Source organism: Oncorhynchus nerka, linkage group LG21 (assembly GCF_034236695.1).
Source record: "Oncorhynchus nerka isolate Pitt River linkage group LG21, Oner_Uvic_2.0, whole genome shotgun sequence".
NCBI lineage: Eukaryota > Metazoa > Chordata > Actinopteri > Salmoniformes > Salmonidae > Oncorhynchus > Oncorhynchus nerka.
In genome coordinates, this window is record NC_088416.1 from 5,467,542 (window position 1) to 5,480,987 (window position 13,446).

The 13,446-nt window shown below is 52.0% G+C and overlaps 1 protein-coding gene across 1 annotated transcript in view; it reads left to right on the forward strand.

Annotated features, from left to right (window-relative positions):
- LOC115103708 (netrin-1) overlaps positions 1-13,446 on the forward strand; it is a 99,936-nt gene that overhangs the window by 47,769 nt on the left and 38,721 nt on the right. The window contains exon 3 of the mRNA XM_029624586.2: positions 10,531-10,719. Within this exon, the coding sequence (XP_029480446.2) occupies positions 10,531-10,719 (189 nt within the window). The remainder of the gene's footprint in view (positions 1-10,530; positions 10,720-13,446) is intronic.

Sequence of the window (13,446 nt, forward strand, 5' to 3'; positions counted from 1 at the left end):
CATTGAGTGAATCTGGCTGTCTGCCAGTAGCCTAAGAGGCTGCTGCCAGCTGCGGATGTGTGAATCAAAATGATTGTTTGTGACTGGTGCACTTTAACTATAACGCAAGGCCTTACGGCTGAAGTATGAGAAAGATGGGAAAGATTTAAAAATCACAGACGATATCATTATACCCCCTACGTAAGGCTTTAAATTGTGCAAGGAATCTAAAGCAGTAGTGTGTGTGTGTGTGTGTGTGTGTGTGTGTGCGCGCGCGTTCGCGTGTGTGTACATTAGAGTGTGTGTGCGTGCGTGCGTGTTGGTCTGGCACGGCTGAAGGTGTACCATAGAGTGCAGTCATATGTGTCCGTTTTTTCCAATCAGACTTTTATACCCACTTGTAGAGTGGATTAAAGTGTATTAGATCTCTAGCATGAATCTAGTCTGAGGTGGGATCTCCTGGCTGTACGTCAATTATGTGATTTACATTTAACATTTAAGTCATTTAGCAGACGCTCTTATCCAGAGCGACTTACAAATTGGTGCATTCACCTTATGACATCCAGTGGAACAGTAGTGCATCTAAATCTTTTAAGGAGGGGGGGGGTGTGAGAGATTACTTCATCCTATCCTAGGTATTCCTGAAAGAGGTGGGGAGCGGGGTGATCTTCTTACTTTCGGCTGTATGGAGCACAACTCCCTCTCAACTACTGCTGGTGCGTGTCTAATGTAATGTTTCCTTCAGTCTCCAGATATAGACCAGTCCTAAGCATGCTGTCTATAGGTTAGCGGGGTAGAGGGCATTGAACTGTTGACCCTAATAGTGCACTTCTTTGTGACCAGAGGGGCTCTGGTTAAAAGTCATACGATGTCATTTTGAGACACATTTGGTGCTCAGTGTTGCGTCATGCCTTGCATTCTAAAAATGTCTGTAATGTGCTGTAATACCGGGCCATTCTGCTGCTGATGTAACAAGCAGAATTCATCAACCCCTCCACACATGGACAACATAAACACACACACCTCCCTTCTCCCCTTCTCCCCTTCGCCGCCGAAACCGCTCGAAAACCAAAACAATCGCCGAAGTAGAGACACACAATATTTTCTCATTTTGTCTTCAGGGGCTTTCTGGGTCTAATCTGATTACTTTCAGGGGCGCCCGTAGGATTAAAAGTAAACTGTGCGTGTCAGGGCTTCCCCGCCTGTTTGTTTTAAACCTAGGGGCAGAATAGCAAGAGCCTCCTGCTCCCTACCCCTGCTCCCTATGCCTGCTCCCTACCCCTGCTCCCTACCCCTGCTCCCTAATCCTGCTCCCTACCCCTGCTCCCTATCCCTGCTCCCTACCCCTGCTCCCTATCCCCGCTCCCTACTCCTGCTCCCTACCCCTTGCTCCCTACTCCTGCTCCCTACCCCTTGCTCCCTACCCTGCTCCCTACCCCTTGCTCCCTACCCCTGCTCCCTGCTCCCTACTCCTGCTCCCTACCCCTTGCTCCCTACCCCTACTCCCTGCTCCCTACGCCTGCTCCCTACCCCTGCTCCCTACTCCTGCTCTCTACCCCTGCTCCCTACTCCCTACTCCCTTTTCTCTACTCCTGCTCCCTACTCCCTACTCCTGCTCCCTACCCCTGCTCCCTACCCCATACCCCTGCTCCCTACCCTTGCTCCCTACTCCTGCTCCCTACTCCTGTTCCCTGTTCCCTGCTCCCTACTCCTGCTCCCTACCCCTGCTCCCTACCCCTGCTCCCTACTCCTGCTCCCTACCCCTGCTCCCTACCCCTGCTCCCTACTCCTGCTCCCTACCCCTGCTCTTTACCACTGCTCCCTACCCCTGCTCCCTACTCCTGTTCCCTGCTCCCTACTCCCTACTCCTGTTCCCTGCTCCCTACTCCTGCTCCCTACCCCTGCTCTTTATCCCTGCTCCCTATCCCTGCTCCCTACTCCTGCTCTTTACCCCTGCTCCCTACCCCTGCTCTTTACCCCTGCTCCCTACCCCTGCTCCCTACTCCTGTTCCCTGCTCCCTACCCCTGCTCCCTACCCCTGCTCCCTACCCCTGCTCCCTGCTCCCTACTCCTGCTCCCTACCCCTGCTCCCTACCCCTGCTCTTTACTCCTGCTCCCTACCCCTGCTCCCTACTCCTGTTCCCTGCTCCCTACTCCTGCTCCCTACCCCTGCTCTTTACTCCTGCTCCCTACTCCTGTTCCCTGCTCCCTACTCCTGCCCCCTACCCCTGCTCCCTACCCCTGCTCTTTACCCCTGCTCCCTACTCCTGCTCTTTACTCCTGCTCCCTACCCCTGCTCCCTACCCCTGCTCCCTACTCCTGTTCCCTGCTCCCTACTCCTGCTCCCTACTCCTGCTCCCTACCCCTGCTCTTTACCCCTGCTCCCTACTCCTGCTCTTTACTCCTGCTCCCTACTCCTGCTCCCTACTCCTGTTCCCTACCCCTGCTCCCTACCCCTGCTCCCTACCCCTGCTCTTTACCCCTGCTCCCTACTCCTGCTCTTTACTCCTGCTCCCTACTCCTGTTCCCTGCTCCCTACCCCTGCTCTTTACTCCTACTCCTGCTCCCTACTCCTGTTCCCTGCTCCCTACTCCTGCTCCCTACTCCTGCTCCCTACCCCTGCTCCCTACCCCTGCTCTTTACCCCTGCTCCCTACCCCTGCTTCCTGCTCCCTACCCCTGCTTCCTGCTCCCTACCCCTGCTCCTTACCCCTGCTCCCTACCCCTGCTCTTTACCCCTGCTCCCTACCCCTGCTTCCTGCTCCTTACCCCTGCTCTTTACCCCTGCTTCCTGCTCCCTACCCCTGCTTCCTGCTCCCTACCCCTGCTCCCTACCCCCTACTCCTGCTCCATTTTCTCTACCCCTGCTCCCTGCTCCCTACTCCTGCTCCCTACTCCTGTACTCCTGCTCCCTACCCTGCTCCTGCTCCCTACCCCTGCTCCGTACTCCCTACCCCTGCTCCCTACTCCTGCTCCCTACCCCTGCTCCCTACCCCTGCTCCCTACCCCTGCTCCCTGCTTCCTACTCCTGCTCCCTACCCCTGCTCCTGCTCCCTACCCCTACTCCTGCTCCCTACCCTTGCTCCCTACCCCTGCTCCCTACTCCTGCTCCCTACCCATGCTCCCTACCCCTGCTCCCCTACCCCTGCTCCCTACTCCTGCTCCCTACTCCTGTACTCCTGCTCCCTACTCCTGCTCCCTACTCCTGTACTCCTGCTCCCTACTCCTGCTCCCTACCCTTGCTCCTGCTCCCTACCCCTGCTCGATACCCCTACTCCTGCTCCCTACCCTTGCTCCCTACCCCTGCTCCCTACTCTTGCTCCCTTCCCCTGCTCCCTACTCCTGCTCCCTACCCGTGCTCCCTACCCCTGCTCCCTACCCCTGCTCCCTACCCCTGCTCCCTGCTCCCTACTCCTGCTCCCTACTCCTGTACTCCTGCTCCCTACTCCTGCTCCCTACCCCTGCTCCTGCTCCCTACCCCTGCTCCCTACCCCTGCTCCCTACTCCTGTACTCCTGCTCCCTACTCCTGTACTCCTGCTCCCTACTCCTGCTCCCTACCCTTGCTCCTGCTCCCTACCCCTGCTCCTGCTCCCTACCCCTGCTCCTGCTCCCTACCCCTACTCCTGCTCCCTACCCCTGCTCCTTACCCCTGCTCCCTACTCCTGCTCCCTACCCCTGCTCCCTATGCCTGCTCCCTACTCCTGCTCCCTACCCTGCTCCCTACCCCTGCTCCCTACCCCTGCTCTTTACCCCTGCTCCCTACCCCTGCTCCCTACTCCTGTTCCCTGCTCCCTACCCCTGCTCCCTACCCCTGCTCCCTACCCCTGCTCCCTGCTCCCTACTCCTGCTCCCTACCCCTGCTCCCTACCCCTGCTCTTTACCCCTGCTCCCTACTCCTGCTCCCTACCCCTGCTCCCTACTCCTGTTCCTGCTCCCTACTCCTGCTCCCTACCCCTGCTCTTTACTCCTGCTCCCTACTCCTGTTCCCTGCTCCCTACTCCTGCCCCCTACCCCTGCTCCCTACCCCTGCTCTTTACCCCTGCTCCCTACTCCTGCTCTCTTTCCTGCTCCCTACCCCTGCTCCCTACCCCTGCTCCCTACTCCTGTTCCCTGCTCCCTACTCCTGCTCCCTACTCCTGCTCCCTACCCCTGCTCTTTACCCCTGCTCCCTACTCCTGCTCTTTACTCCTGCTCCCTACTCCTGCTCCCTACTCCTGTTCCCTACCCCTGCTCCCTACCCCTGCTCTTTACCCCTGCTCCCTACTCCTGCTCTTTACTCCTGCTCCCTACTCCTGTTCCCTGCTCCCTACCCCTGCTCTTTACTCCTACTCCTGCTCCCTACTCCTGTTCCCTGCTCCCTACTCCTGTTCCCTGCTCCCTACTCCTGCTCCCTACCCCTGCTCCCTACCCCTGCTCTTTACCCCTGCTCCCTACCCCTGCTTCCTGCTCCCTACCCCTGCTTCCTGCTCCCTACCCCTGCTCCTTACCCCTGCTCCCTACCCCTGCTCTTTACCCCTGCTCCCTACCCCTGCTTCCTGCTCCTTACCCCTGCTCTTTACCCCTGCTTCCTGCTCCCTACCCCTGCTTCCTGCTCCCTACCCCTGCTCCCTACCCCCTACTCCTGCTCCATTTTCTCTACCCCTGCTCCCTGCTCCCTACTCCTGCTCCCTACTCCTGTACTCCTGCTCCCTACCCCTGCTCCTGCTCCCTACCCCTGCTCCGTACTCCCTACCCCTGCTCCCTACTCCTGCTCCCTACCCCTGCTCCCTATGCCTGCTCCCTACTCCTGCTCCCTACTACTGCTCCCTACCCCTGCTCCCTACCCCTGCTCTTTACCCCTGCTCCCTACCCCTGCTCCCTACTCCTGTTCCCTGCTCCCTACCCCTGCTCCCTACCCCTGCTCCCTACCCCTGCTCCCTGCTCCCTACTCCTGCTCCCTACCCCTGCTCCCTACCCCTGCTCTTTACCCCTGCTCCCTACTCCTGCTCCCTACCCCTGCTCCCTACTCCTGTTCCCTGCTCCCTACTCCTGCTCCCTACCCCTGCTCTTTACTCCTGCTCCCTACTCCTGTTCCTGCTCCCTACTCCTGCCACCTACCCCTGCTCCCTACCCCTGCTCTTTACCCCTGCTCCCTACTCCTGCTCTTTACTCCTGCTCCCTACCCCTGCTCCCTACCCCTGCTCCCTACTCCTGTTCCCTGCTCCCTACTCCTGCTCCCTACTCCTGCTCCCTACCCCTGCTCTTTACCCCTGCTCCCTACTCCTGCTCTTTACTCCTGCTCCCTACTCCTGCTCCCTACTCCTGTTCCCTACCCCTGCTCCCTACCCCTGCTGCTCTTTACCCCTGCTCCCTACTCCTGCTCTTTACTCCTGCTCCCTACTCCTGTTCCCTGCTCCCTACCCCTGCTCTTTACTCCTACTCCTGCTCCCTACTCCTGTTCCCTGCTCCCTACTCCTGTTCCCTGCTCCCTACTCCTGCTCCCTACCCCTGCTCCCTACCCCTGCTCTTTACCCCTGCTCCCTACCCCTGCTTCCTGCTCCCTACCCCTGCTTCCTGCTCCCTACCCCTGCTCCTTACCCCTGCTCCCTACCCCTGCTCTTTACCCCTGCTCCCTACCCCTGCTTCCTGCTCCTTACCCCTGCTCTTTACCCCTGCTTCCTGCTCCCTACCCCTGCTTCCTGCTCCCTACCCCTGCTCCCTACCCCCTACTCCTGCTCCATTTTCTCTACCCCTGCTCCCTGCTCCCTACTCCTGCTCCCTACTCCTGTACTCCTGCTCCCTACCCCTGCTCCTGCTCCCTACCCCTGCTCCGTACTCCCTACCCCTGCTCCCTACTCCTGCTCCCTACCCCTGCTCCCTACCCCTGCTCCCTGCTTCCTACTCCTGCTCCCTACCCCTGCTCCTGCTCCCTACCCCTACTCCTGCTCCCTACCCTTGCTCCCTACCCCTGCTCCCTACTCCTGCTCCCTACCCATGCTCCCTACCCCTGCTCCCTACCCCTGCTCCCTACTCCTGCTCCCTACTCCTGTACTCCTGCTCCCTACTCCTGCTCCCTACTCCTGTACTCCTGCTCCCTACTCCTGCTCCCTACCCTTGCTCCTGCTCCCTACCCCTGCTCGATACCCCTACTCCTGCTCCCTACCCTTGCTCCCTACCCCTGCTCCCTACTCTTGCTCCCTACCCCTGCTCCCTACTCCTGCTCCCTACCCGTGCTCCCTACCCCTGCTCCCTACCCCTGCTCCCTACCCCTGCTCCCTGCTCCCTACTCCTGCTCCCTACTCCTGTACTCCTGCTCCCTACTCCTGCTCCCTACCCCTGCTCCTGCTCCCTACCCCTGCTCCCTACTCCTGTACTCCTGCTCCCTACTCCTGTACTCCTGCTCCCTACTCCTGCTCCCTACCCTTGCTCCTGCTCCCTACCCCTGCTCCTGCTCCCTACCCCTGCTCCTGCTCCCTACCCCTACTCCTGCTCCCTACCCCTGCTCCTTACCCCTGCTCCCTACTCCTGCTCCCTACCCCTGCTCCCTATGCCTGCTCCCTACTCCTGCTCCCTACTACTGCTCCCTACCCCTGCTCCCTACTACTGCTCCCTACCCCTGCTCCCTACTCCTGCTCTGACACTCTAGTGTTGCTATTGCGTCTGGTTTAGGGGGATAGTGAAGGGTTGAGGCGACTGGGAGATGGAATTCGTGGTGTTTGTGGAATATCGATGACAGGACTCAGGTCAGTCTGTGACCCCTGAATGTTACAACGGATGGACAGTGAGATGAACATTTTTGAAAATGTCTTGCAGAGTGGGTGGTCAGGCTCTAATGAAGGTTTTATATGGCTCCAATTAAGTTTAGACGTATATAAATGTATTCAGTAACAAAGTTCTTCATAGCAGTCAATTTCCTGAACAAATCCATCTCTATATGAAACTAGACCAACAGTTGTCGAGTGGAACATATCTCAACTTGAGCTTGACTCCCAGGGTCAAACTTTTTGGTTAATTAGGAAAATGAGGAAGCGGGGCTGTGTGTTAGTGATAGCAATGGGGTCAGTCCGAGAGCCTGGGGACCGTTCGGAGCGAACATCTGCCAATTTTGCAACACACACACACAAACACACTCTCTTTAGATCCAACTCTTTCTGGTGGTCCAATGTGGGGTGTTTCTCAGGATGTGCGAGAAACAGAAACAACTGATAGATCTAGGCCTCATTTTATATTGCCCGCAAATACCACAGTATTTTACTTTCTGATATTTTTTCTTAGGCGTTGTAATTCAAATGACTTTTTAAGCATTTTTTTTTTAAATTAATTTTTATTTTAAAGAAATGTATTTGAGGGATTAATGGTCCTCTTTACAGTAGGTGTGAGTGTCATTAGGAGGACTCAGCTTAGCTTGATCCAGCGAACTCAATTATATGTGCTTAAAGGGATCAGTTAACACATTTTACTACCTGTGGGTCATTAACTAGTGGTGGGTTGCCGCGGTAACCCAACCTGAAGGGTTAGAGTTGATAGCCCCATGGGGTTTGAAAATTACCACACTTTTGGTTCCCGGTGTAATTTTTTACTTCCAGATTCAATCTTACATTAAATGTACAGTATGTTCCATTTATATGAAACAAAACAAGTAGTAATTGCACTACAAATAATTGTGTCATGTCTCTTCGTTGAATATTTTCAGTTATCACCTTGCTTTCGTAATAGTAGATCATGTGTTCTCATGCCCCGAAGACAACATTAGTATTTTATTCATTTATTTCACCTTTATTTAACTAGGCAAGTCAGTTAAGAACAACTTTTACAATGAGGGGCTGTACAGTTGGTAAATGAGGGAGAGAGAAAGCACTTCAAAACACACAGTACGTGCCAGGCATTCCCATGTGTGTGTGTTGAGGTGCATTGGAGTCTCATGGTCGTATAGGTAGGTGTGTGTGCTGAAAGGTCTGGCAGGAGCGAGGTGCCTGCAGCTTTTGTGTGTTTCTCTATTGAAGGGCAGTCACCCTGAATCCTGCCTGGCCCACGGAGCAGGTGTGACTAGCTTATTTCTGTTTGTGTGCGTCTGTGTTGAAAGTAGCGGAAAACACAATTGTTCTCTTTCTCTCATTTGGCTGGGGTCTCATCACAGGAATCCCACCGTAGAAGTGTGTGTTTGCGTACGTTTGCACGGTGTGTGTGTTTAACAGCACCAGCGGGGGTTGCTCTCCAGCCTCCTCTAGTTCCTCTGCGACTGTGAAGGTGTCTCAACTTCAGATGAGGCCTGTCAGGAAGAGCTGTGGCTGTGAAACCTCAGCACAGAGAATGTCCCAGGTCAATGCAGGTGTTAAAACAACATGGGCCTTGTCTTCAGAGCTCGGAAATATAGAAAAAACCCACAAGTATAACAGGTATTCAATGGCAAGCGGCTGTATCGCCATAGTTACCACCAAGACAAAGCAAGATGATTATTTGGTTGAAGTCATGAAAGGGGGGACTCCACCTGGATGAATGGATAAGGGTTGAATGAAGCCTGAATGACATCACAACATTGCAGGAAACGCGATAAGCCAATACCAGACAAGCAAGCGGCACGTCAGCTTTTATCTTCAATTGTTTTTCATTAAGTCTAGCAGAGAAGGAAACTAGCAGAATGATGTAATCGTTAAAGCAGTTTGTACTCAAACACTTTGATATTCGTATGTTGCTCGGTTTAAATGTCATGTGGCATTTCTTTCTCAGTGCATTGAGAGCACGGTGCAATGCATTGCTGGAACCCCTCTCAAGCCCAGGAGGATGACTGAAGACAAGAGGTCTGACTCTGTACGGGCTATTGTGATGCAGGTCTATCACTTTCTAAGGTTCTAAGAACCAGAAGCTTAGATAAAGTGTGTTTTGCTCTTTCCTATTGGTCGCAATTGGAACCAGTTACTGTAGCTTGAAGCGTATTACACCTTTGCATCCCAGTTGCATACTGTATGATAGCCAACACGCCCTGTAGCATATCTCTGTTCTTGTAAAGATGGAGAGAATGTATATTGCCCAGTTGTTGTAATCCCTGCTCCCACCATTAGACAGGAAGTGAAGGAGTCTGGGTAGTGTAACTATAGAGCTGCCTGGAGCAGTCTGAGCAGTGATCCGGCAGCCTGAGGGAGCGGACACACCACACCGAGTGTCCATCTGCCGTTCATTCGCGGTTCGTTCGGGTGACTGCCGACGTGTTTGCGCGATTCTACATGTAGAATCGGATGGCAAATTACGGCTGCCACTCTGTTCAGAGGTGCTAAGTACTCTCTGCTGGTAAACGCTACCGGTGTGTCCGTTCCTTAACTCTCTCTGCCAGCAATCCCTAAACCTCCGGGCCTCCAGGCAAGAGGGTTAAGGGAAGAATAGGTTTCCTATGCGATGCCCCCAAGGCAGATGGGTAGTTTTCCACCGTGATGCCTCTAAGGCAGTGAGAGGTGAGGGGGCTAAAGCCCAGTGTGAGCCCAGGCAACTAAAAATCAACAGTCCCAGAGCGGGAAGAAAACAAGCAAAAGAGGACAGCCCTAATTAAGGACCCCTGGTGTCCGGTAGAGAGCTGGGAAACCAGACCCTACAGATAAGGGACTGAGCTGTGTGTGGACCCCCTGAGACTCCTCTCCAGTCTCTAACATAACTTGTGTGAAGGAGCTAATTACAGTGTCTGGACTAAAACACCACAGCCCTTCAATGGATCGTTGTTTTAACTGGTGCAAGTGCACATGGTAACAGGAAGTAGCCTACTTGAGTGTGTGTGTTTCGGGAGGGAGTGAACTGAAAAGATGCAGATGTGTCAGGGTGGAGCCCTATCCACATGTTCCCTCCCTCCCCCCTCCTGTGGCATTGGCATTGTGATGCAGTATTTGGTGCTGTACATTGTAGTGGAACTATTGTGTCCTGTGGTAAATCATTGACGAGGAAGGGAGACCCGGACGGGACGTGTGTGTGTGTGTGTGTGTGTAGTCAGACGGGGGGTTTAATGAAGTTAAGCCAAACGACGAGTCATGAATAAACATCAGCTGGCTAATTAAACTTGGCCGTAGCAACTTTATTCATTAGTAAACCAGCAGCAAACACGACCGGGGATTTGGTGTGGAATGATAATACTGTACTGAAACCATGTCTGGTAGAGTCTTCTAGGAGGAGAGAATAACCTTGAGAGAGAGGGGAGGGCAGAGTGAGAGAGAGAGAGGAAGAGAGAAATAGATAGAGAGAGAACAAGAGAGAGCGAAAACAACTCGACTCAGCTCAGTGCTTGACCTCATTATCAGGGAAGTTAACTCTCACAGTATTTTACCTTGGGGGGGGGGGGGGCTGATCTGCTGAGGCCCAGGTGTCAAGTAGGATTTGTATATCTGGTAAACATACACATAGAGAATACTGTAATTATTCACAACGCTTTATCGGTTGTCAGGCACCAGACTGATAAGCGGGTGTAGGCATCCAGAAGTGGTGTAGATACACTGCAGTAATCTATAGAGTTTGTAATTCAATTGAAGAATGTATATATATATTTTGTTCCCCTTTGTTCATCCCTTGATTCTCCCTTCCTTTCTGTCTCCGCAGCCTGTAACTGTAACCTGCATGCCAGGCGATGCCGTTTCAACATGGAGCTGTACAAGCTGTCTGGGAGGAAGAGCGGAGGAGTCTGTCTCAACTGTCGCCACAACACGGCTGGACGCCACTGTCACTACTGCAAGGAGGGTTACTACAGAGACCTGTCCAAAACCATCTCTCACAGGAAAGCCTGCAAAGGTACAAGGGGTCTGGTGAGGGCTTCTGTCCCGGTCTGACTGTTAACTCTGGGTCTCTCTTGTCGCTATAGTGACATGTAGCTCTATGATACACAACTGTTATCCAAAGTTACACTTTATGTCATAAATTGAGTACATTTAGAAATTCTCCTCATCTGAAAACATCATATTGTGATATTTATTTAATAACCCAGCTAGTCATGTTGACTGGTGAATAATTAACCACTAAGCTATGTGGGAGGGACATCTTCAATGGAAAAGTTAAGAGCAGAATCAGGATAATTTGAAAAACACAGGGATCCATACATTCCTGGCCTGTCTTACCCCCATCCAGCTCTGTCAGTGGAGATGGGTCAGTGGGAGTCTGTGGTGAGGTAGGGGTTTGGGGGGGGTCTCCTCACCGACACAGAGTTATTTGGCTTCATTTGGGGCGAGGGATGGGGGGGGATGACAGGGCAAGCAAAACAAACAGGAGAGGTGTGAAGTGATCCCCGGGCGAGGCGCAGGTCAGATGAGTGAGAGGGATTCTGGGATGGGTAGGAGGCGACAGGAGGGGGGGGGGGGGGGGCGCGCACTTCTACACCACGTGTGCTCATCAGGGTTCATCAGGCAGTGGGAGGGTGGAAAGGACGCCTCAGTTTCCTGACGTTTTTGACCTTCACCTCGGGAGAGAAGAGGGCAAAAAGAAAGATGACGTTTTCAAACCTCCTATAGCTGATAGCAGGGAGCTAAAGTTCTGTTCAAACAAGGCCCCGGTAACACTGTGAACGTGCCCCGCATTCACACCCACATACACACACAGACACACCCTATAGAGCGCTTCCTTCCAAGGGCGGACTAAAGGGAAATATTACACCCCATGTTTTCCCACATTATTCATGGAGGAAGTAAATAAACAAACAAATCAATCAGTTTGACAGAGAGGCTGTCTTGTCTGTCTGAGAAAAAAAGTGCATCTGTGCAGCTCAACCCATAGACAAGCCATAGACAAGCCATAGACAAGCCATAGACACTATTCACAGGAGGAGGGATGCCTAAGTCGATGTATTTCAACTGTTATGTTGTTTTCTTCATTTATCCACACCTGACATCAACACTACAGTATGAATGTGGAATAAGTGTCTATTTCCTGTATTGTTTGTGATTATTTGCTTGTGTCTGTTCAATGTCATATTTTCACATAACTGCAAAACATGCTATAAAGTTACATTTCTAAAAGATTTGACAGAAAGAGAGAGAGATTAAGAGTAAACCGTCCGATTTATCCAAACACCACATCCAGCATGATTCATTCTTCTGCACGAAAAAAAGTCCTAATAACAAGTCATGGAACCTAACCCAAACATCCATCCATCCCATTATTGCAGTGTTCCCAACTGACATGAACACTTCGGGAATGTCGATTCGGAATGCAAACAAACATCCATCACGAGAGGCTGTGTATCATTAACCCCCATACTATATACCCTCCCCATCTCTATGAGGCTGTCTAATTGTTGGGGATTTAACCTCTGTTACTCAAATCCATCCCTTTTTTCATGTGGACAAGAGTTGATTCTTTCAGCACCATAACTCAGCCTCACGGTGGACTTCCCTGTGATAGATTTAAGTCTACTGATGCATTTTATCACCGTGTTGATTTTAGATAATCATATTTAATTCAATTAACATTTGAATTCAATGACATTTATTCATCAATTACATTTATTCATTTATATTTATGCCGCAGTGCTCCCCGATATGTGTGCGAAGCTCCACTATCAAAAGACTACTGCTCGTCTTTTACCCCCGATTTTCAGAACCGTAGCAGATTTTAATAAGGACCAAAATGAATAATCCATCTTACTCCCAGGTGAACCCTTTTACTCTGGCTTTTTATTAAATATGATTTGCTTTACTTGGAGAGCTAATGAAGACCTCTGGTTCTGAGTCAGAGACCACAGAGGATTTCCGAGGCTGTGTGTGTGTGTGTGTGTGTGTGTCAGAGGCCACAGAGGATTTCCGAGGCTGTGTGTGTGGTGTGTGGTGTGTGTGTGTGTGTGTGTGTCAGAGGCCACAGAGGATTTCCGAGGCTGTGTGTGTGTGTGTGTGTGTGTGTGTGTGTGTGTGTGTGTGTGTGTGTGTGTGTGTGTGTGTGTGTGTGTGTGTGTGTGTGTGTGTGTGTGTGTGTGTGTGTGTGTCAGAGGCCACGGAGGATTTCTCAGACGTAGCTGAATTAGGGTCAACAAACTAGCAGGAATTCGTTAATGGATTCACTGCAGCTTTGAGTAGTTAGTTAAGCCAAAGTTGAAATGCCACTCAAAACCCTCAATATGCACAATGAGTGTTTGGGTCTATAGCTACTGCAGAGCCTAGAGTAACCAACTTTATTTCTGTTGAGATCTTGCAAGTCTAGTTTCCTAGTTTAAAAAAAAAATGTTAGGATTTACTGTAAATTATTAATTCAATATTATGTCCATTATTTAATGGCAGGAGACTGATGCCTTAAATATTATGTCAAAACAACGTGTCAAAAAGCTGTGAAAAATGCATCAGTGTGGACCTCTAGGCATCTAATTCTGAACGTGTGCATCCGAGACATGTGAGGCTCTGAACGTCTCTTGACTCCTTTGATTGTACCAACTGCCAACACTACCGACATGGAAAACCGAGAACTCTCTGTGCCTCCTTCATCATCTCAATGTCTACTTTTCTCCAGGCTGGTCTTCATGTTTTTGACTCATGCTCG